General features: G+C 42.7%; 1 protein-coding gene across 1 annotated transcript; it reads right to left on the bottom strand.

The window, feature by feature from the left end:
* Positions 1-1,331: 1,331 nt before the first annotated feature.
* Positions 1,332-15,508, bottom strand: hnf1ba (HNF1 homeobox Ba; the record flags this gene model as incomplete). The annotated part of the gene is made up of 10 exons (XM_083773191.1): positions 1,332-1,352; positions 2,729-2,773; positions 3,190-3,284; positions 4,211-4,396; positions 5,042-5,171; positions 6,743-6,903; positions 11,525-11,760; positions 11,921-12,185; positions 12,827-13,026; positions 15,126-15,508. The coding sequence occupies 10 exons, from the start codon at positions 15,506-15,508 to the stop codon at positions 1,332-1,334; spliced, it is 1,722 nt and encodes a 573-aa protein (XP_083629317.1).
* Between the last annotated feature and the right edge of the window lie 7,474 nt (positions 15,509-22,982).

Genomic DNA, 22,982 nt, shown 5'->3' with positions numbered 1-22,982 from the left:
CAGTCAGAGGTTTCTATGGGAGGGATGGGCCAATCCAACCCGGGGAAATGGGAATGTGTGACTGGATTTGAAGGCACACACATTAACAATGTGAGTAAGTCCTCCCATAATGCAGGCTTGTTTTGTAGATATGGCAGGCACACTTTTTACAAGTGAAACCTTGGAAGTTGGACAGACTGAACCTGGGTTTAACTACACTTGTTACAATCATCCTTTGGCATATTTCTGAGTCACTCATGCAGCTTTTGTGTTATTTTACAGGCAGATTCATCAATAGAAACTATATAATCGTAACTTCACTGAGAGTGCATAATAATCTCCATTCTCATGTGTGTGGAGTAGGCTACTGTACAGAATCCATTTCTACAAGGCATTATATAGTCTATACACACATTGCATAGTCCTTCAAAGTTACAAGATTGTCAAAACCTTTCGATCACAGTATACACATTGAACAATAACTCACAATGTTGAAATCCTTCACAATATAAAATGGCTATCATTATCTGCACAGATGCACAGTTAAATGAATGTGAAAAAATAATAATAACATGGAAGACTCTTTTAAACAGAATAAGAAGGTGAAGTAGCTACATGTCTATATAAAAATCAATACAGGTTGCTCAGGACAAGGTAATTATGATTGTCATACAGTTCAGCTTACGTGCATGGCTATTGAAAATGCATACTAGCCTGGTGGTGGGATCATATTATTTATGGCCCCTGAAAGCAAAGATTAATCTGATAATTCATCCAGGTACTTGATGTTGAATAGGAGTCCTTCACAGAATCTCGCAGTCTTCAGAGACTGATCATTGTCTGCACTGGTTTCAGTGTACCTTCATGTCCACATCAAATCACAGTATGCCTCCCCGGGGACCTTTGCTCCGGTTCCATACCACAGAGTTCAAGGACCATATGTGCGGCTCCATTTGTTTTTTGTTCTTCCGCAATGTCACAAATGACCGCCACAAACAAGATGATCATCTGCTAATATACTGTATGTGTGGGCATTTTGAAAGAGCTAGATAAGGAATACTGTTTGCAAAGACTGTGTTCTTGTTTAAAATCATACATCCTTATTGATCTTTTGCGAATGGCAGAGGAAATCCAGCCTCATTTCCAGGTGCCTTGTCATGAAAATCTGCAGGTGAATTTAGTGTCTTTTCCCTTCCCCATTTCACCGCTCTCCACGGCCACTCTTTGTTTATTGACTGACTCATCGTCCAGTGTGCAGTTGCCAGTTACTAAGAGTTGCCACGGTTACCACAGCGAAAGGGTGGAAAAATGTGCTTCGGTTGCTGGGCACCAAGGAAGTCAGGTGTACACTCTCACCAAGCTTGAAGAGGACACTGTATGAGGGAGGGCGAGAGAGAGAGAGAGAGAGAGAGAGAGAGAGAGAGAGAGAGAGGGCACCAAATGTCAGACAAAGGCGTTGTACGTCACACAAAACATTAGATACAGTAGAATCTAGGTAATTGTGAAGTGAGAAATGAAACAGCTACAGTACAAAGTAAATATCGCCCCGGCACCTTCATGTGCCACACCTGATTAAATACATTCCTCATTCTTCTTCTGCTGACGCTGAAAAGCCTTGTTCCCATTCAAATGGTTCTCTTTTTTTTCTTTCCTTTTTTTTGGATTGTTTGTGGATTCCCCCCCCCCCCCCCCTTTCTATGGTGGGGTGGAGGCAGGTGACCCTGGTGTGACCCTACGGACAGCAAACAATCGTACCTGATAAAGGTGACCTGTTGCTAAGACTTTAGTCATTAGACACTAAGCTTTAAGTAGAGGTGGGTTTTAAACAGGGTCAGGTGAATTGGGGTGGGGGCTCTTGGCAAACACGAGTGTTATAAAGCTTGAGCATGTTGGCTGTGTCAGGTGGAGAACCCAGTCAGTCTCTGCACTGCCCCAACCAAATAAAGCACTGATAAGAAATGACCTGGGTTTCTGAAACCCCACAGGCTTTACGTATTGGTGAAGCTTTAAAAGTAGAAACTATCATGAGTTTCCCCTGATTAATACCTAGGGTAGGACGCATGCTGCTGTGCAAGATATACCTATTGCACAGCATATGCCATGTTCTCAGCTATCAGCCTATCAGTCTATCAGTAGCGGTGTTTGGCACCGCTGTCCCAGCGTGGGAAATTGAGCGTGTGAAAGCGGCAAGGACAGCATTTCAGGCTAGAGCGACCACTAAGAGCAGGGAGAAGAAGGAAAGAGGAAGAGCTGTAATTACTAGAAAAAAAACACCCCCATTGCATCTCCGTGACCCCACTGTAGCATAGAGCTAAAGTAGCAGGATGCAAGCCTCAAGAACTTTGATTAACGCTGGCTCTCATTTCCTGACGGTGGACGCAGGCCTAGCCAAGCAGAGGTAACCCTCTCACCAGCCAGAGGAAAGCGAAAGGAGGCAATGTTAATCAGGGTTGTTCAGGCTGAGGGCACATGTGATTGATTGAATGGGCCGTTCAAAGGAAATAGGAATTGTGAGGAGTATACTATCCATATATCCATCTAGTCTATTTGTTTGCATTTCTATTCCACCAACAAAAGGATGTGAGCTATCTAAGGTCAAGCCCAGCATCAACATTACAAAAAGAACAAAAACAAACAAACAAAACTAAAAGAACATTGAAAACTATGTCTGAAATTATTTGATTTGTGTAAGATACTGATGAACTACACCTTGTGACTCTACTAAAAAAACGTATTTAAAAGTATTTACCCATGAGAGACCCCCAAGTTGGACCATCTTGTTTACTGCAGAATCCTAATGTGACAGGGATAAAATAATAAGTCAATACACAATCATAACGTGCACGCACATGTGCACACGCACGCAAGCACGCATACACATGCTGTAACATCATGTAGCACATCCTACTGTTAATATGTGCTCTCTTTAGGAGAACAGGTGAGGGGTGGGAGGATGATTATAAAGTAACATATATAATATGCTAAACACAATGTCTTAGGGGAGCTTTGTTTAAGAGCTAGTACACAGTCAATGCAAAATATGCGTGGTTACTGTGACTGCATCTGAGGCCAGATTTCCCAGAATAATCATGCACTGACACATATTGGGGTATAAAGTGACATACTGTATAGGAGACAAAGTTAAGTAGAATGGGGATCATATACCATACATACATAAGCCTATATCATGTTTTATGTGGTGTGACTGACCTGTTTGCCGAGGCCGTTGGCATCTGTGACCACCATAGCTGAGGGGAAACGTGACGGGTGGGAATATTGTGGAGGTTCCTGTTTGTGAGGGTACACTGCAATCAAAAGAAATACAAATCAATATGACTCATTATGACATTATGAATCATTATGAAAAAGGAAATGCATTTAAAAGTCACTCCCCGCCGAGATCAACTTTTGACGTCTAATTTTATACTTTTATTGATTCAGAATGGTCTTGCTGATATATCCACCGTCTAGCAGCGCCCCTGTCGCTAGGTAACGCTCGGTTCGCCTCTGGTCCGTTAATGAAATGATTCCCCGCCGTCCGCTGCTATTTCAAGCATGATCTCGGAATTGAGGCTCAGACTGAGGTGTTTGAACAGAACGTCGATGTTAGGGGCTCATTACTAAATCGTGGCTACCTCGCTGTTACAATGTTAACGCTTCTGATGACATTTTAAAATACGATCGCCAGATGAGCTTTAGGCGATTTAGCCTCCGGTTCATTTTGGGGTCTTCAAAATAAAAGACCTCACTGTATCTGGAGGCAGATAAGTTTCAGCGCCGGAGTCAATGGTGGCGGTCAATGAGTTAGTTCATGCTTGTACACAGTAAAGTCCTCAGTGTTCATTTAACTCCAAGAGTGTACAAATGGAACCAAATAGACCCTTGATCAAATTCATTTGTACACTCTCAGAATTTACCACATTAACTGTGGCATCACTATATTGGGAATGTCATTGTAGGTGAAATTCTCAAAAATAACAAGAGATCAGAATTAAGTTGCGTTGGGATGAGTCGTGAACTTGTAGATCGGACATTCTTTTTGTGTAGAGATTTGGTGTAGAGTAGACGGAAAAAGAGCGGTTCAAAGTACAGTTCTAACTCAGGTCCATTTTACTAAGAATAGAAGTGGTTAATTAACATGTTACTGTGTACTATTTTATCAGAGATTCATGCAAAAGGTTAATAACAGCCTTCAGGAAGGAGGACAGGAGTAGTGTTACTGAGTACTGACTGTGTGAGTGCGTTACGGTGGTCATGAATGGCTGCTGGCTCATGTGGCTGGGAGACTGCTGCATCAGGCTCTGCTGGTGCAGGGGGCTGTGTAACTGCTGGGAGAACTGCACGGGCTGAAGTGCTGCCAGGCTGCCTGCCACACTGTTGATAACCGGCACTGTTTGGGACTGTGATGAGTTCAAACCTAGCGAGACAAAACGAGAGCCATGTGGCATGACAGCGAAACAAAATTGTGGTTGTGTGTGTGCATGTGCGTGTGCATGAGAGAGAGAGAGAGAGAGAGAGATCTGTATCACTCCGTATTGATCTCGGTAGACAAACATACTGTGCATACAAACAGAGCAGATTTTGTGCGTCTTTAAGTTGAGTAACTATATATCTAATTTATCTATATTATACATATATCAGCAAAAGCACAACATTTGATTGCAAAGTTGCTAAATAAAAGGAATTTAACCCATTGATGCCTGAGGCCGAATCTGGGAACGCCTTCTAGGGCCTGACCTAAGGTTTCTGAAAACCTTCACATTTTGATTAATTATTTTTTTAAATAGTTATGTTGCTACATGTATAGCAATAGCTGATGAGACACAGAGAGCGCACCGGCATCAAGGGTAGAACAACGTATAGGTTGCACCAGGTATCAATGGGTAAAAAATCTGCACAATAACCATCGGTACTGAGAATGCATGATGTAGATAATGACTTTGTATGGTGGCTGATGATGTGGCAGCGTGGGAGAATAAATAAAAACTAAGCTAAAATGAAATATGGTGATAATTTCGTAAACAAATTAAAATACAAAATGAGCACTGGGAGGGAGACGTACTTTGTGCTATGGCCATGACTCCTGAAAGAGGCATGATGAGGTTCTGTGTCTGCTGATGTGTGTGGTGGTGGGAGCTGTGACTGTGGATGTTGGTCAGCGTGCTCACAGGAGGAAGTCCTCCACCTGAAATCTGCAGGGGGAAAAAGGGAAATGCGTTATTTAGTGCCAGTACTATTTGTCATATACTAGTGCTGCTACATGCAAAGCTGTAACTGCAACAAGTGTCTACCATGTAAATTCACATGAGTCATTTTTCAAAATGAGCACAGATGTTCTCAAGTGAAACAGGCAACTAAGGCCAGAGAGATGAAGGATGACTTTGTTCTGTTGCATTTGTATAACAGTGTTTGTGTCTTATACAGCTCACAAGCAAATACTGATAAGGAACAAAAGGTAAGAGGGAAAGAAACAAGCTAGGAAATGTTAGAATGGATGAGTGTGTGTGTGTGTGTGTGTGTGTGTGTGTGTGTGTGTGTGTGTGTGTGTGTGTGTGTGTGTGTGTGTGTGTGTGTGTGCATGCGAGCAAGTATGCGTGTGTTGGTGAGTACGTTTATGGTTTTTGATTCATCATTTTAAATTAGCACTGAAGATTTTATTGTATCTGTGCATGTATGTGTGTAAGTATGTGTGTAAGTATGTGTGTAAGTGCGTGCGTGCGTGCGTGCGTGCGTGCGTGCGTGCGTACGTGCGTGCGTGCGTGCATGGGTGCGTGAGTGAGTGAGTGAGTGAGTGAGTGAGTGAGTGAGTGAGTGAGTGAGTGAGTGCGTGCATACAGTACGTACGTACGTATGTATACATGTATGTGTGTGAGGAAATACAGCTCGCATTGTTGATCATGGGCAGTTCCTTCACCATTTACAGTAAACTGTAAACGGTCCCATGTGTACAGTATGTATGTGGACCAGGGTCCTCCCACTACACTGGGGCTGGGTCTATTTGACTACGCTGGCAGCAGCGCTGAGAGGAGGGACCAGTCAGACACTCTTCTGCAGATAACAAACTGTTGGTTCTGACTGCCAGCGTACAACCGTGACTGTCCTGCCAATTTTAATTTTACTTTCATACCATCAGAAAAGGAGGAAGTGCTGTGAACTATCACAAGGAGGTCATTCACAATATTAACCATTGTGTGTGTGATGCACAAATGTGTAACTGTAAAGTATGGCATTTTTCATTTGGGTTGAGTACAGGTGCAAAAGTGTTTAGTTAGTATAATGTGTAGAGGTACAACTAAACACTGTGGCACCAGAGGAGACAAGGGGCCATGTGCAGGTTTCATTTTCACTGATCAAATATTTAAATAGGACAGAGGGGAGAAACTCATTCCCTTCACTGAAGAAAAAAAAAAGAACGTACATAATCAAATGCTGGCCACTGGCGTCATTTGCCTGGCAGAACAAGCACTGGCTTCTCTTTGCGCTTTAATCAATAAAGAGCAGAATGTTTCTTTGTCAGGTTTATTGGCTGAGCAGTGGACATGCCTGGTGCACTTTGGTGAAGGCTGTGCACGGGTTCAGCCGCAGCCTGACATCCTGTCTCCACCTTCCACACAGAACACAACAGCACAATGTGCTAATTGTTGGCTCTTGCCAACAGGTCTATGGGAGTAGAGGTCCAGGAACCTGCTTTGTATGTGTATGCTACACGCAGGCCAGGTCTTATCTAATCTGAGGCCAAGAGGGCCCAGGTGTGTTCACTCACCATCTTGGCGTCAGGTGACAGCAGACTGTGGCTGGGGTCCAATCCAACCGGAGACACCTGCTGTAACACCGACTGGCTGGTCACCATGGCGTTGCTGCTGTGGTGACTAATGGCCGTGGAGGAGCTGACTTCACCGGGTAAGGGTAACTGGCTGTACCGCACTGAGGAGGGTAATGCATGGCAGGAAGAAAGAGAGAGAAAGAGGGGTATAGTTAAGTTTCAGTATTCAGTGCTTTTTGCGACAACTATTGCATATATAGGGCAGAGCGATAGCAGCCTGCAGGGGCCTTGCTCTGTGACTATGAGTGCCAGGGTTAATCCAGCCTACCAGACTCACCTGCTCTTTGCCTCAGACGGGGGGGAGCAGAACAAACAAACATAGTGACCCCTCCTCTGGTGCTATCTGCCTAGCTCAGCCAAGGCCATTCCACTGTGTACACGCACTCACAACAGCAGCCCCTGAGAAAACCATCAGACCTTTTGCACTGCTGCCAGACTGTTTGACGCGAGGAGTGCCCTATGCTGAAATAGTGACACCCTTTATGTTTTCAGGAAATCTCAGGAGACTCTTAAGTTAAACTTGGAAATTGGTCTTTTAATGTCATAACCTAATCCCACGTCTAGACAACTTGTTGTCTCTCAACTGAGGCCAATGGAATGCCCCCCACACACGCACGCACGCACGCGCGCACGCACGCACGCACGCACACACACACACACACACACACACACACACACACACACACACACACACTATCAAATACCTGTTTGCCAATGCTGCCCCCCTATGATACCAACAAAGTAAACATTACACAATTACAAGCAATGTCAAACACATTCTTATCCTACGGTCCCAGCATCACACAGGGAGAACCCTCCCACAGTAGGTGCTCTGACAGTCCCTATGTGACAGTGCAGAGACAGACACTGTTTGCACTCAGATCTCAGATTGTCCCAAAGTCCTGTCCCTGACCCAGGTATGTCAGACTGTGCCCTATAGCTGCCATCCATGGTCAGTCAGTCCTAGAAAGACATTCAACCATTTGAGCTGAAAGAGTGCAATGCAGTAGTTCATCCTGAAGGCAGCGGACAATCATGACCAATATCTGTTGCTGTTGTTTAAAGACCTATAGGATTGAACAGAATAATGTGCAGTATATATCCAAAGCTGTAGAACAGACATGACCAAAGAGAAATCATCCATTTCAAATGAGGAATCATATTACCGATACCGAATAATGTAAGTGTTGCTGCTATAAAACGAATTATACATTTCACCTGCAGATATGCACAACTGCGCAAATGTAAAACTCAGGACGTCTGCAGCCTCTGTGACACTGGGACACACTTCGTCTAATTTTGTCCGCAAGAAGACCAACACACCCTTAACCACTTTAAATCCCAGCCATGTCAGGTGAATATTTGCCAAAGAATTGCCTATCTACAAAATCACAATGCATCGCAACAAGACATGAGCTTGTACATCAGCTATTTTAGGCAAAAGGATTTGGTGAAGGAGGGGACCAGGTATAGACCCCTGAGGGACACCAGTCAAGGAAGGTTTAAGTGGTTAAAGTCTTCTGCAACACACTAGCAACCCTACAACACTCCATTGTGTCTAGTAAATGCTGCTACAAAACAATAAAGCACTCCATTGGACTCATGACCCCCATTGCCACACAATGGCAGAGGACTCATAAACATGCAGTTATCTTGGAGCTGGGCAACCTCTGTTTCAGAGGGAGAAGGATGCTATGCGTGTTAGCTTTGTGTCTCTGTGTCTAGCAGTAATTCTAGCTACAGGGAACCTCCGTGTCAGTAAAGAGAGCTTCTTCTGTCTAGTCTGAAACTTAAAAAAAAAGAAAAAACAGTGGGACAGCAGACATTGTCTCCCAAGGTCCTCAACCAAAGGGAAAGATACAACCTAACTTCTTTAGCTATATACACCCTTGAGCATTGATATTCAAAATGTTATATGTCCCAATCAATTGTTTCTTGATAGGACTGATTGATCAGAGAAATCAAAAGAAAAAAAGGAAAAATCAATGCTTTCAATATGTATTGTTAAAAAGTCAGCACAACAAGAGCAGGGGGAGGGCGAGAACCTTTGAAGGGGAGTGGTACAGCAAGGGCTAGCAGTGGGTTTGAAAGGCTACGGCTCCCTGTGTGACCCATGTAATATCAAAGCCTCCCTGCCCATCCCCAGGCAGTGCTCATTGTAGCGACAGTGCATATGATAGACCTCCCGCGTCTCTGCAGGACGTATCCCAGGCTTTGTACCTCTCTGGGGCACATGGACCATGCAGCGGACACTAGTGCAGACCTAAGCCTTTTCTGTGTGTTCCCCTCCTGATTCGGAGCTAGCCTGAGGTGACGGAGGGCAAAATACACCCACGGCCAATCAATCCCCTCAATCACTACCGGTGTGTGCCTGATTCGGAACAACTGAGTTGGCTAGTTTTTCACTTGCTGACATGCTGAAATAAATTACACTATACACTATACGGAAGAATATCCTTTTTATACTTTTTATTCTTTTCTTTTCATTATCTTTGCATGAGAATGAATATCCTTTTTTATCGCAATTGTGTAATTGTGAAGTTAAATCCAGTAGTTAGGCCAATACAATTGATATAATTGACAAAGTTATTAACTAACCACTTTATTAGCTGATAATAATCCATGACATTTCTTAACTTTGACCATGACCTTCCATCACACTCAGCAATATCCATCACTCTTAGGATTAAATTGATCAAATAAATCATATAGGGCCCTGCTGAACAGAAGGCATGTCACTTACTATGTCAACGTTTTTAACTATAAAAGTTACCAAATTCAGTCTGTGCTTGTATCAGTTTGATGATCTGACAACATAGATTGTGAATGCACGTCTTTACACTGAGAAAGATTTTTTTAAATGATGCTTCTTTATGTAAATGTAGTTTTCTAAAACAAATGTATGTAGCTTTAGCTAAATATTATAGCCTACTTTTATCTCAGTGGTAGATTTGCTGTAGCTTCCAGTTTAGAATTATTAGCTACACATTCCCCAACGGAAAAAAACGAAAATATGTCAGCCGTCCATGTTTGCCTAATTTCCTTTCTAAGTGTATAACACCAAACAACCATAGGCTACACACTCAACAGTTGTGACCAAACTCGATGAACCAAAATAGGATCAATACACATTCCCCGAGTATGGCTTTTGCTTTGATCTGACCCAGCAGTGACCTCTCTCATATAAGTAAAGGTGTGGCGATGGTTGAAGAAGGGGGTTACTGCTTGGAAAGGGCCATCCGTCCTGTCTGGCCAGAAAAGAGCCAATACTCCAGTGGACAGCTCATGCTGCTCCAGGTCTGCACCGAGCCTTAGCAGCCATACTGCTGCTCATAAAGGTGAGGGGGAGGCCTCCTTTAGGTCCACGGGAGATAAATGAACCTAGGTTACAGTGACTGCGGTCTTCTAATAGACCGTAAACAATGGGACCCCCTGCAAGGCGGTAGAAGTCAGGGGAGCCCCCTATCAAAGGCCTAGGAGATGTAGTAGCTAAGGATTTTAATTGGCCATTAACCATGCATAATACGGGCCGTGTCCTAGCAACGTGATGAGCTGCCCTGCTGGGATGTTATTGCCAGACCAGGGGCTGACACTGAAAAACAGCTGATGAGCGTTGGCGAGATGCCAGCAGGACACCTTGTCAGCGGCAAACTGAAGGCCTAGGAGGAGCAAAGTGCCTTCCGCTGCTGACCCCTCTCGCTTCTGCCTCACCTTCCCTCGTCAACAAGCCTCTCGTTGACCCCACAGGGTTCGCAACCTGAGGTCAACGCCTGGTCAGGTGATGTAGCCAAATCTCCAGCAAACAGACAATCCACGAGAGAGAGCAATTTATCCAGAGGTAAAAGAGCATGCCAAGGTAAACGGTTTGTTTTCTCTTCAAAGATGACCTCGCGTTCTGACACGAGAGGACAACAATAGGCTTTGATTGAGTCTCTCATATCATGGTTTTATAGTGCAGTGAGTGATGGCACAGAGGATAAAGCCTATCAGCTTAGTTTCTTATGTCACATACAACAGGTAGACTTGGTCAACACTTGAATTACACTCAATGCAAACACCTGAGGGTCAAATGGTCAGAGCAATAATGTAGCTTTTCCTTGTTTTGGCAACTCTCCTAACGGAGTCATTAGCAACCTATGTGGGAGGAGGAAATGTGGAAATGATGGTGTTAGGTTGTGGTAATTTGGATGCTGCTGTCCCCATCCCTGACCCTGGCCTGACCCTGGCCTGTCACAGGATTGCTCTTTGTGCCCATGCTTCTACATGCTGACTTTGGAGTGGAGATTGCAGGTACAATGTCGATTGTTCTCAGTGTGTTCTCACAGATCAGAATAACAATGGCATTTGCTCAGCTCACTCACTCACTCATTGATCACTTGTGCTCACTCACTCTCTCTCTCTCTCTCTCTCTCTCTCTCTCTCTCTCTCTCTCTGCCCCTCCTTCTTCCATTGATCTCATCAACTGTTTCCCTCTTTCAAAATTACTTGAAAATGTTGTCCTCGTAAAAACTCAAAAGTTCTAAACAATGTTTATTTAGTATTATTATTAATTGCATTAGCAGTCACTGCAGCAATCCCGAATACTGTCAGATTAGATTTTTCTTTTTAAACATCTGTTGATCAATTGTGATTCATAAGCATATACACATGCCAGAAGTCTCCATGCAATCTGTCATCATACATGCTTGGGACTGCTGCACCATATAGGATGTTAAAGTATACCTGTCATCTTACTGGGAGGTGATAAGCTGCTCTGGGGGTGATGCGGCGAGCTGTGTAGCAGCAGGGGGTTGAGGAGGCTGTGAGTTGGTGTGTAGGCATCCATCGCCAACTTCTGCCTAAAGGCCTCCTCCTTTCGTCGGTTTGCGAACCAGTTATAGACTCGGACCTCTGTGACCAGATTCGAGCCGAGGCCGTGAGCTTTAGACGGGGACACGCCTCTCTGCAAACATTCAGCTCTACGGGAAGCAGACAGGGGTACTTTCAGTAACGCAAAATGACAAGTGTAGTGGATATTATTTGTGAGGTACATACCATCGATGTAGGTGTAGGAAATATGGCAATGTAGCCTACTTTTCAGATGGTTGAATTCTACACTAATGACGGGAATTAACCTACCTGTTGCACTCTTCAACCAAAGCCTCCCTCTCCTCTTTGCTGGGGTTCTTTTGCCTTTCATAAGCTTGGTAGAGGATTTGCTGGGATGCAGGCCCCCATTTGAAACGGTTACGTCTCATTTTCTTGCAGGAGGGCTCACTGCCAACCTCATCACCGGGCCCCATGCCCTGGCCTGATGGGTTGAACTCTGGGAAAAAGAACACTGGATCCTGATTGTCTTTGTTTGTCATATCGCTTATACCGCCTTGCCGAATCTGGTCGAACTCTGAAATGAAAGAAGAAATCCACTTTGACTTAGTTTTCATAATAGTTTAAAAACGGAGATTAAAAGGCAGACAATGGTTGAGCAAGCTATTTATTATTGACAACAAATAAATATGACAGTATCACTCATAATGATATATAAAATGTACAGCATATTCCACTGGCCGTCTGGCTGTCTGGCTACTAATGCCAGCTGACAGTGTGTCACGGGTTCGACTCCCGATCCTGACTGCGTGTCATTCCCCATCGCTGCCCCTATTTCCTGTCAGACTACTGTATCAATCAATATAGGTAGAAAAAAGCCCTAAAAATATATATCTAAAAAACTACTGACTACTGAACTACTGACAAAGGATGTAACATAACATTGTGCATATATATCTTATATAGTTGTTGCTATAACAATATTCTTTTTTAAATTTGTTAAATACAAATGTGAAGTTTTTCAGAAAACATGCCTCAGTCCCTCAGGTCTAACAATCTAATCAATTGGTGCCAGACCAAGACAGTGCACTATAGGACACTGTTGGTGGCGCATTCTGACGTAGTAAGCCTACTACCGGTATACTAATGCTACAGCTACACGGTTATTGGCATTCATGTCCACAGTCCACACTGTGAGAAACTCAAATATTAACTTACGTCTGAGAATTTCCCGTTGTTTCCTGACATACCAGGTGTAGAGTGCTGCTCGCTTCGTCGTTTTCATGGGCGTGCCTTTGTTGAGGTGCTGGGAAAGGTGCGACTGGTTGAGCCCCGTTACATCCACCACTTCCCGCTGTGGGATGTTGTGCTGCTGCATGTAACCTTTGATCATACGGGCAGCACGCCATGGGTCCTCGCTGTTTTTGATAAAACACAGGGCAAACTATTCATTTCACAATGAGCTGATGTGGTTACGTAGCTAGGCCTTGTTCCTAGGCACATGTTCCTTTCGTCATGCAGTGCCGAGTAGGCCAGAGACTTCACGTTTAAAAATGGATGCTAGTAATGAACACCTTGCATACATTAGGCTAATTAGGCTAGCCTAATTTTATAAATTGTAGAAGGCTACAGGCTACATACTACTTTGGTTTGGTTTAATTTTAATGTTTGTGGTTTATGTTTAATGTTATTATAAGTTGAAATATATAGCGGCAGGCAGATTCATTGTGTTATCCATCCCTGCAGTTAAATTAAATAAGTTCAGATTTGGTTATCATGTATGATGTTTCTACCCATGACAGGTAGCAGCCGGACTCTTAGCAGCAAAATGTATAGGTCGATGGGAAACGACAAGTCAAATAGATATAGCCTACTAGCTAGCCTAATATATAGCCTCGAACTATATAACTCCCAGAAAGACATTTTGTAGAAATATTAAGCCACAAAATCCTCCATTGCCCATCAAGATTTTAGTATAGGCCTAAACTTAAACAAAAGAACAATGTAGGCATATAGGCTATGTATCATGTTAAAATATATATATATATATATATTATATATTTCGATTGTGTTGTTAAACAAATGAAATAAAAGTAGCATATTCGCCCGTAATAGCCTAGCCGTCCCTAGACCACCACGCAGACCCGTGTTTGAGCTGTCCTGGAACACATTTGTCTAATTCGGAACATTAATCATTTTGAACAAGAAACGCATATTGGCTAAAACATAAGTCATTTAATTATAGTTGCAGGCTATTTAATTTATTTAATAACGAAATGCAATAATATTTGAAACAAAAGTCACCACTTGGCACTTACCATATTATTTAGTAGCCAATACACAAAATGCTGTTTTATCCGGTAGCTATAGTCGATGCTCTAATCTCTTGCGCCAGTATGATCAAAACATGACGGAGGACGAATTTACACTTGCCCTAATCAGAGATTAGTAGGTATAAACTCACTGACATCTGTAATTATGGCAAACCTACACACGTCTGTTTGTTTTGGAGAATGCCGAGGCCTACATCTAAGTCTGTGGGTTAAGTGGAGATGTTGGTTTATAACTTTTGACAATGAATAACCAGATCTCCATTCACTCTAATCGCACGCCACTGTGTATCTTTCAGTTGATGATTTATAGAATAAAATTAATAATAACTTAACTACACGTGGGTTAGTTTTGATTTTCTTCCGGTGTTGTTATAGAGTGACCATGACTCGCATGAAATATTTGTCTACAGTAAAGGTTTGAGAGCACATCACAAATAAATGGATATGGGCCTAGTTTAGGCTTCTATATGGCACTTGAAGTTGAGTTAATCAAAGGAGAAAGGTATCGTTTCTACTTATTTATAACCACGGCAATTACAAATAAATAGACCTATTATTGTCATAAACAATTATAAGCCTATTTAGTTAAGCTATCGGTACTGTAGGCCCGCTTAGCGCTTATGAATACGATTATGATAAATATTGTGATAATTGTTATTATATTGTATCATTATGAAATAACTAAATTCAATGGTAGGCCCTTACGGCCTGAACAAAAATAACAAAGACAAAATCAAACGAAACACACCTGTGTCTTTACTTTACTGTGTCTGTTCTCGTAACGTAACCCACTGTACACGTTTATCAATCCGAGAGGTGGAGTATAGGTTAATAATACATAGATCTTGTTTAGTTGATATTTTGCTAAGGTAAAGAAATAGTAGCCCATGTGGATAATTAACCAGAATGTAAAAACGTAGTAGGCCTACTGGCGGGTTTATTCAAAATTGTAAATAGACAAACATGAGGCCATGTTCCATGGATGTTATGTTTTCCATAACTTTGGGCAATTAAAAATATATATAGCCTATATATAGTGCGGAGAGCAACGATATGCCTATATTTTCTGACACTGGCTTGTTAAATAATAATAATTGTAGGCCTATTATTATCAAATTAAACCTAGTAATTTTTTCGCGTTTTATAACGTTCACTTTAGATGAAATGCTGTTCAGAGGACTTACGCCAACATACGGTCCACTTCAGCTCTCTGCTCGGCCGCCTCCTCCGTGTTGAGCGACTGCAGCTCCTTCAGTATCGGCGGAGTATCAAAGTCGTCCCCGTCCTCGGAGCCCTCGTCTCCGGACAGCTTGCCCTTATTGTTGCCGTTACCGTGTCCGTTCGTGAGCGTGTGAAACACCGGCTTCGTGTCCGAGTCGCTCCCGTTCATCTTGCTGCTCGGCGGAGACATCTGTAAGTTCTCCAGTTTTACTCCAAAGCCGGCCGGGCTCGGGTCCATATCATCCAGCGCTTGCATTAGAACATCTTTGCTGACTCCGGAGTCCAACAGGGCGCTGAGGAGTTCCTGTTGCAGGGATGTCAACTTGGATACCATTTTAAAGAACATTAAATATCGCAACTCATATCATAGAAAAATACAAAATAAATAAAATAAAGCGTATTTAAAAAAAAGTTCCTCCTTCCGAGCTCTCTTGTCCGGTGTTCCTATTCCTGACACCTGCTCGAAGAAGTTGATTCACTTCCCTGTTGAGGGGAGTGATAGCTAATTTGCCATGATGCTTTCGGAGTGCGGGGGATATAAAACATGGTAATTAGTGGGCAGGCTGATGGGGCCTTTATGCAAATCCTGAGAATGAGGCCGTTCTGACTGAGGCCAAGCTGTTTACACTGCAGCGCTGTTGCTTTTATTGGCTCCTCTTATCAGCAAAACTTTCATGGACTTTGGACTCTGTTGTATATGCCATAAAGACTTTCAAGACAGAAGAGGGATATTTCCTTCGCTATGCATGACAAGAACGAGAAGCATTTAGCCTATGGCTATACATTTCGTATTGTTATTATTTTTGTTCTAATTGTTATTTGTTGATTGATTGATTGATTGATTGATTGAATAGGCCTACTTTATTAACAGTTTGAAAATGATGATGCTAAAAGGATAACACAAAAGGGTGTTTGCATTGTGGTCCTGTGCATTCAATTAATTAAGATTCTTATTGTTACAACAATCTATTATCACATTATTATTATTGTTGTTATTGTTATTGTTATTATTATTATTAGACTATACTGTACAGACTACATTCTTGACATGCCTAAGCAGGTGCATGTTGCTGCATGGACATTTCAGCCAACACAAGAATTAAAACAAAATGAGAGGGAAAAAAATGGGGACAAACAAACAAAACTGTGTGTGCCTATATAGGCATACTGTATGGTGTGTGCCTATAGGCATACTGTACTACATTGTTATATACACTGATAGACAACCAATGGATAGCAGGTTATTGGTCGTCTCTGTATCTAACTTCCAGTGTAGTATCAGTATCGGTGTGGCTGATCATTAGTAGACTAGCCTAATGGACAGGGTTAGTGCAAGACAAGTGTCACTTTATGGAACTCTGTTGGTATTTGCTGATCTATTTCCTATAGAGATTTTTTTTCCAGCGTCTGGTCGATGTCTGCATGGTGTTATAGGTGTCACTTCCCAGATAATCCGATCTACTTTCTTATCTTCACTATTGTTGTATGTTCCGCTGTCCTATAAAGTTTCCGTCAGATCATACACACCTTATTTGTACTTCGAACTGGTGTAAAATGTTGAATCGTGTTATGTGAGTAGGTAATGTTAATGACCCAGTGGAAGTGTAGTCTACAGACTGTCTGTCTTCAGTTTTTCCTTCGCCATGCAGTTGCAGTGAATGAGTGAAATGTCAGGGTTGATGCTCTCTTAACAAGCAAACTGACTGCATGGTCTGTTTGTTGCCCTGCCACCAAAACGTTTCAGACAATACAAATTGTATGAAAATCCGTCAAAATTCTGACCCATTGAACTATATCAGAGAAACTGTGAACTGTGTGGTAACATAGAAACAATAGGCTACTGCACAAAAGCACAAGATTACCTGTTATTGATGCCAATGCAGACATACTTATAACTAACCTTATGTCTGTGATGTGAACTCTTGTGGAAATTAAACCGAAAATTCATGAACAGAAGTATTGTGAAGATTACATTTCAGAAAACACATTTAAGATACACAAGAGTTTATAGGCCATTATCAGACATTTCAGAACGTCAAACTAGATTACAGTTCTGTATTTAAAAAAGAAACCTTATAAGGATGAAAAAGTTGGAACACATATACTGGCACTTTCACATGCTTCCATTTAAATCTGTCAACCATTAACAACAAATAATAACAAAGCAGCAAAAACAGTGTATGCTGAATGCAGACCGTCATGCCTGTTGTGAAATGAAGCTGTGCACTGGAGCGTGGCATGGAACACGGACAATCCACCTTCTCACATGAGTTAGTGACACACAGGAAAAATTGAGCAACATACAGACAGGGACATCTGAGGGAGGCAAGAGACAGTATAGGCCTCATGCACCTGTTATCTGCCCCGGTCATCTCATCTCAGTCCTAGGGTCAGTGGTGGAAAAAGTACTTTTTAAAAGTAAAAGTATCAATATTGCAATGTAGAAAAGTCAGGAATTAAAATATATATTATTTTACTTTACTTTATTTGTTTATTTGGACAGGACAATGCATATTAATGGACGTCGCATGGACGTAAATACACCAGATATAGCACACTTGCTAATTTTCGGTGTATTTACGTCCAGTACAAGTACAAAGTATTAGTATAAAAATGTACTATCAAGAGTAGAAAGTATACTCATTTTGCTCATTTCAAAAGTATGAAAAATCTACAAGCTCACAATGTGTCGCATGATTCAGCTTCACAGCTTCAAATGGCCAAAATGTATGTATGGCTGAAGTGGGTAATAATCCAAATCTACAAAGTAACTATAGTAACAAAAGTTTTCAAATAATTGTAGCAGAGTAAAAGTATAATGTTTTCATCATCAAAATATTAAGTTCAAGTGAAACACGTTAGCAAACACTAGGACACCCTGGAACACACGCACGCACGCACGCACGCACGCCCGCCCGCACGCAGGCAGGCACACACACACACACACACACACACACACACACACACACACACACACACACACACACACACACACACACACACACACACACACACACACATACACACACACAGTCACACACACACACACACACACACACACACACACACACACACACACACACACACACACACACACACACACACACACACACACACACACACACACACACACACACACACACACACAAGGCCAGTCATACAGATCTCATGTGTGGATGTGTGGCTTCAAGAATCTGTCTGAATTTCTGGAATGAAAAATAACACATTTGGGTGTGGTGGAATAAGTGTAGTATAAGATAGAAAATAACCTTTTTTAATGAGTTAACCAATTCACACATCTTACCCTGATGCACATCTTCTACCGTTTAACATTAATTTATTGAGTATGAGACAGTCTTTGATAAAGATTTAACTTCTCCCTGTCTCTTCAGTGGGGAGATGTAAGAGTGAATACGGTAACTCAATGATGTTTGATGAGGAAATTGGTAAACTCATGTGAGGAATATTTGAAATCCTCACACTAAACCGAGGGGAAACGCAATAACCGAGAGAAGTTGATGAAGTGTGGAAGCAGCACTTGTTATATGACAGTGCATCAAAAGATGGGAGCGCACTCAGAAGCTGGATCCAGCCAGTTTAGGCTTGTTTTCTGTAGTCTTAATGAAATGAGTCCATGGTTCGGGAGGTACTGTGAGTACAGGTGATGACCCAAGAGCGCTTGGCTGCCATTGGTGTCTTCACTGACCTCTCCCCATCTCTCGCTCCTCACCCCACACCCTCCATCATGGCTGAAGCACAGAGCGGAACGTTTGGAAACTTCTTGGACTGCAGAGGGCAAGGGCTGCGTGGCGTGTACGTGAGATTCGGGAACCAACAGCCATGTCAAGCGTTCCTTATTAACCTGGACCTTACCCTCATCCTTCACTCTCCAACCGCTCATCTCTCGTTCTTAATAAGGGCTCCATTTTTGCCTTCTCATTGTAACTCACAGCCTTTTTCAGGGTTATTTCTTTCGTCATGTTCTTTATTCTGAAAATATAGTGGCATCTTGACATACAGTACATTTTATTGGAACCCTTGAAACCCTTGAACCCTTGAACTTTTAATTTTGTCAAAGTTTGTGGTGGTGGTGCTTCTTTTTTTTGTTGCTCCCAATGTGATTTTGACCTCGAAGGTCTTCAGGTACATCCTGTAGGTTTCATCCCAAGGTGATTTTAATGGCTCATCTCAATCTTTAAAGGTCTTCGGCTACATCCTGTACCTGAGCCCTTTGAGGTCAAAATGTATGTATATCATTCAATTCACCTTGCAGATATTTTCCCTCTTCTCATTGACTATTCCATTTATCCTGCACCTGTTGGAATATTTCAAATGTGTGTGTATATATTGCATTATTGTCTCCACTCAGGTCCATAAGAGTTGATTATTGACAACTCATTGAAAGGTGTTTTGTCTGAGTCTGTAATTGTAGTACTGGATTTCCCCTCACACCATGCAGGTATAGTGCCAAAAAAGGTCCGTTTTCCAGGGAGAACATAGATGATAATAAAAAACTAAATTTGAAATCAAAGATCCTAAAACAACTCGTGAAATACCTGAGGGTCAGCTGAAACCTTCATTCATCAAGCAATTCCCAAGGCTATTTTATGATAATTAGTGTTTTCATGTTGCTTTATAAGGTTATCTCTGAGATAAATCCATCAACGGGGAGATTAATTTATGTTGATTGGATCACAGTTCCTCTTCATTGGTTGAATTGGCATGATGGGTCTCACACACACACACACACACACACACACACACACACACACACACACACACACACACACACACACACACACACACACACACACACACACACACTCCACTCTCTCTCACTCCCTGGAAGTGTGTGGTGTACAAAGAAATCACACCCATGTGAAGTGAGGGGTCAATGGTGTTTACAAAACAAACATTGAACTAAAGACAAACGTTAAACATGTGTATAAAAAAGTATGGTACACAGTAAAAGTCCATCCATTCGTAACACTGTTACGTGTACAAATGTTGCATGTTAAATGTCACACTTAGTTAAATGAACACTCAGGGTTTTACAATGAACCATCTGATATCTAGAATAAAGGGAAGAAAGTGATGAAAAATGCTGGCCTCCATCTGCTCCTCCCAATTCTTAAACATGACCTGTGGATGATCCTGCTCTCGGAGAGTGAGGGAGGCTTGGTTGCCAGTCTATAGCCCTGAGGGCCCATCTGACAGGCACAGTGTTGGCTCTGTCAACACACACTGCAGAAGTGTGTGTGTGTGTGTGTGTGTGTGTGTGCGAGTGCGTGCAGGGCTTTTCCTGGACCAGACCCAAGACTTGAAAGTATCTTGGCCATGTTTGCTCTCATGACTGCACAAGGTGTGTGTGTGTGCATGTGTGTGTGTGTGTGTGTGTGTGTGTGTGTCTTATGGATCGAGCCTTTTCCTCCTTTTTTCTTTTGTTGAATCACGTCAGATCTTTGAGGTTACACTGCTATAACTGCATGACTAACTTACTCATATTCCCATGTTGTTTGTGCTCTCCTTCCTTGACACCTCTATCTTGCTTCACATGTTGTTTTCATGAGGACAAAGCAGTAGTTATGAAACACCACGACCAAAGGATACACAACTAGCTCGTGTTCTGTCCCACAGGCCCATGATTTGAAGCTCAGATGCAGGAGGGTTCGCTGTGTTGTGGAGTGGTGTCAGCCTGCTCGTCGGGGCAGTGCGACCCTTTGCTTCAAACAACCCCCTCTTTCCTTCTCAGCAGCCAGGAGCTGTCTGCTCCAAGCACTAGCTGAGCCAGACTGCATCACTGTTTCCCAAACAGTGGGTTGGGACATATTTGTGGGTCACAGACCAATGTTTTGGGGTCACGACTCGAGTAAAAATCCCATTATCTACATATATATATATATTTCAAAAGCCCTTTTATAATAATAATAATAACAATTATATACAAACCATTAAAACGCCCTGAGGGCAAGAAGCGAAAGGGAGAGGTCGCGTGCACGCATCCGCCTGGTTGACGGCAGACTGCTGGTCGAGCACTGGCGCTTTGGCAAGGGGGGTCAGATCAACATATGTGGGATGAATTCTGTACTGGCTACAGTACAGGGTTTGATGAGGTCAGATCAACATATGGAATGTCAGAACAGGTCAGCTCCATATATGGGGTTTGAGGTCAGATGTAGAGTTGCTGGCTCCATATAGGCTGATCTAGGTGATGATCCAGTCCTCTCCATGTATTAGTGTTAGATGAGGTCATGCATCTTCATATATGGAGATGCATGGCCAAATATGGTGGCATGAGGTGTCACGACTCACGAGGCGTGATGTCACAAGGCGTGACCATATATGGAGGTGTGATGTCACGAGGCATGACCATATATGGAGGCGTGGGGTGACTAACTAACTGACGGATGGGAGATGCAGGGTTTCATAGTAAACGCGACCTACGGCCGCAAAAAACAAACAAAGAAATTCCATAAATAAAAATTATAATAATTAAGAAGTAGCTGCTCTACAAGCTCACAATGCGGCTGATATTTTCTCTAGTTTGGGTCTCGGCCTGAAAGGTTTGGGAACCACATGGACCACCACTCAAACATCAGTGTTAATTTAAGCACTATATTCACCTGGTTGTCCTATGGGTAAAGGAAAGGTGGAGGAGACCTTTTTAAATCCTGTCGGGGAAATTCAGGTTCAGCCTCATCCAGCTGATGGCTGTTCAGATGGTCACGGTGATAGGGATTCATTGTCTTGCTCTGGGACACTTCAACACATAGACGGGGTCGGGAGGCGAAGCGGTGACCTTCTGCTTACCAGACAGCCTCTCTATAGCCGCCCCAAAAAAGAACTATATGATTTGCCCAAAATAGAGATGCCTGGTTAACTGTAAAAATGCATCCAAATGGTACATTTTAAATCAATTAGTTATTCAAATGTGTATCCATAGCTACATCAAAGAAACACAAGACCAATGTATAGAGGGCCTATACCTTTTCTAAATATAGCCTTATACTGATTAAGTGCAAGTAAATGACTGCAGTTTGGTTTATTGGTCCCATGACAGGGCAAAGACAATAGGGCGTGCAGACTTCACAGGCACAATCTCATGTGAGAAATCAGCCTAAACAACGTTGCATTATGATCCACATTCTATGTTACAGACAGTAACAGTATAATTACATAAAAGTGTATTTTACAACACATCATAGGCCTTGGGATTACACACCATAGGAGTACAGCATAATCTCTAGTGTGTGTGTGTGTGTGTGTGTGTGCGCGCGTTCGTGCGTGCATACGTGCGTGCACGCTCGTGAGTGCATGCGTGCGTGGGTGGGTGTGTACGTGCGTGCGTGTGTTCGTGCATGTGTGCTCAATGGACCTGCTGGCTGTCCACTCCCTGCAGTCTCCATCGTCTCCAGCTGCAACCAAGCTACTGCGGTTCCTCCAGGCGGCCAACCAACCGGCGGTCAATATTGACTTAGGGATTGAAGCAACAGCCACTTTGTCATGGGTATAGGGGGCCAGAGATGCAATCTCTATGGCATCAGGTAAAAACACAACATGGCTGGTCATTTCATGTCAATGTCATGAGAGACACTGCGAGAAAGGGCTTTGATGGAAAATAAGAACATATGAAAGCAGCGAGATAAGTAAGTAGGACAGTGAATGCTAGATCTCCATCTATATAACCTATGTTCATTACTGACCCAGTATGGAGTAAGTATCACATGCACTGAATTTTTAAGGACATTCTTCTAGCAGAGAAGGCTCGTAATGAAATGCAAGGCAATGCTAAATCACAGATTCCCATCTCTCTCTCTCTC

This window comes from Protomyctophum parallelum (genome assembly GCF_964188405.1).
Source record: "Protomyctophum parallelum genome assembly, chromosome: 9".
Classification (NCBI taxonomy): Eukaryota; Metazoa; Chordata; class Actinopteri; order Myctophiformes; family Myctophidae; genus Protomyctophum; species Protomyctophum parallelum.
The sequence above is the reverse complement of the archived record's forward strand: the minus strand, read 5'-3'. Positions and strand labels throughout refer to the sequence as shown.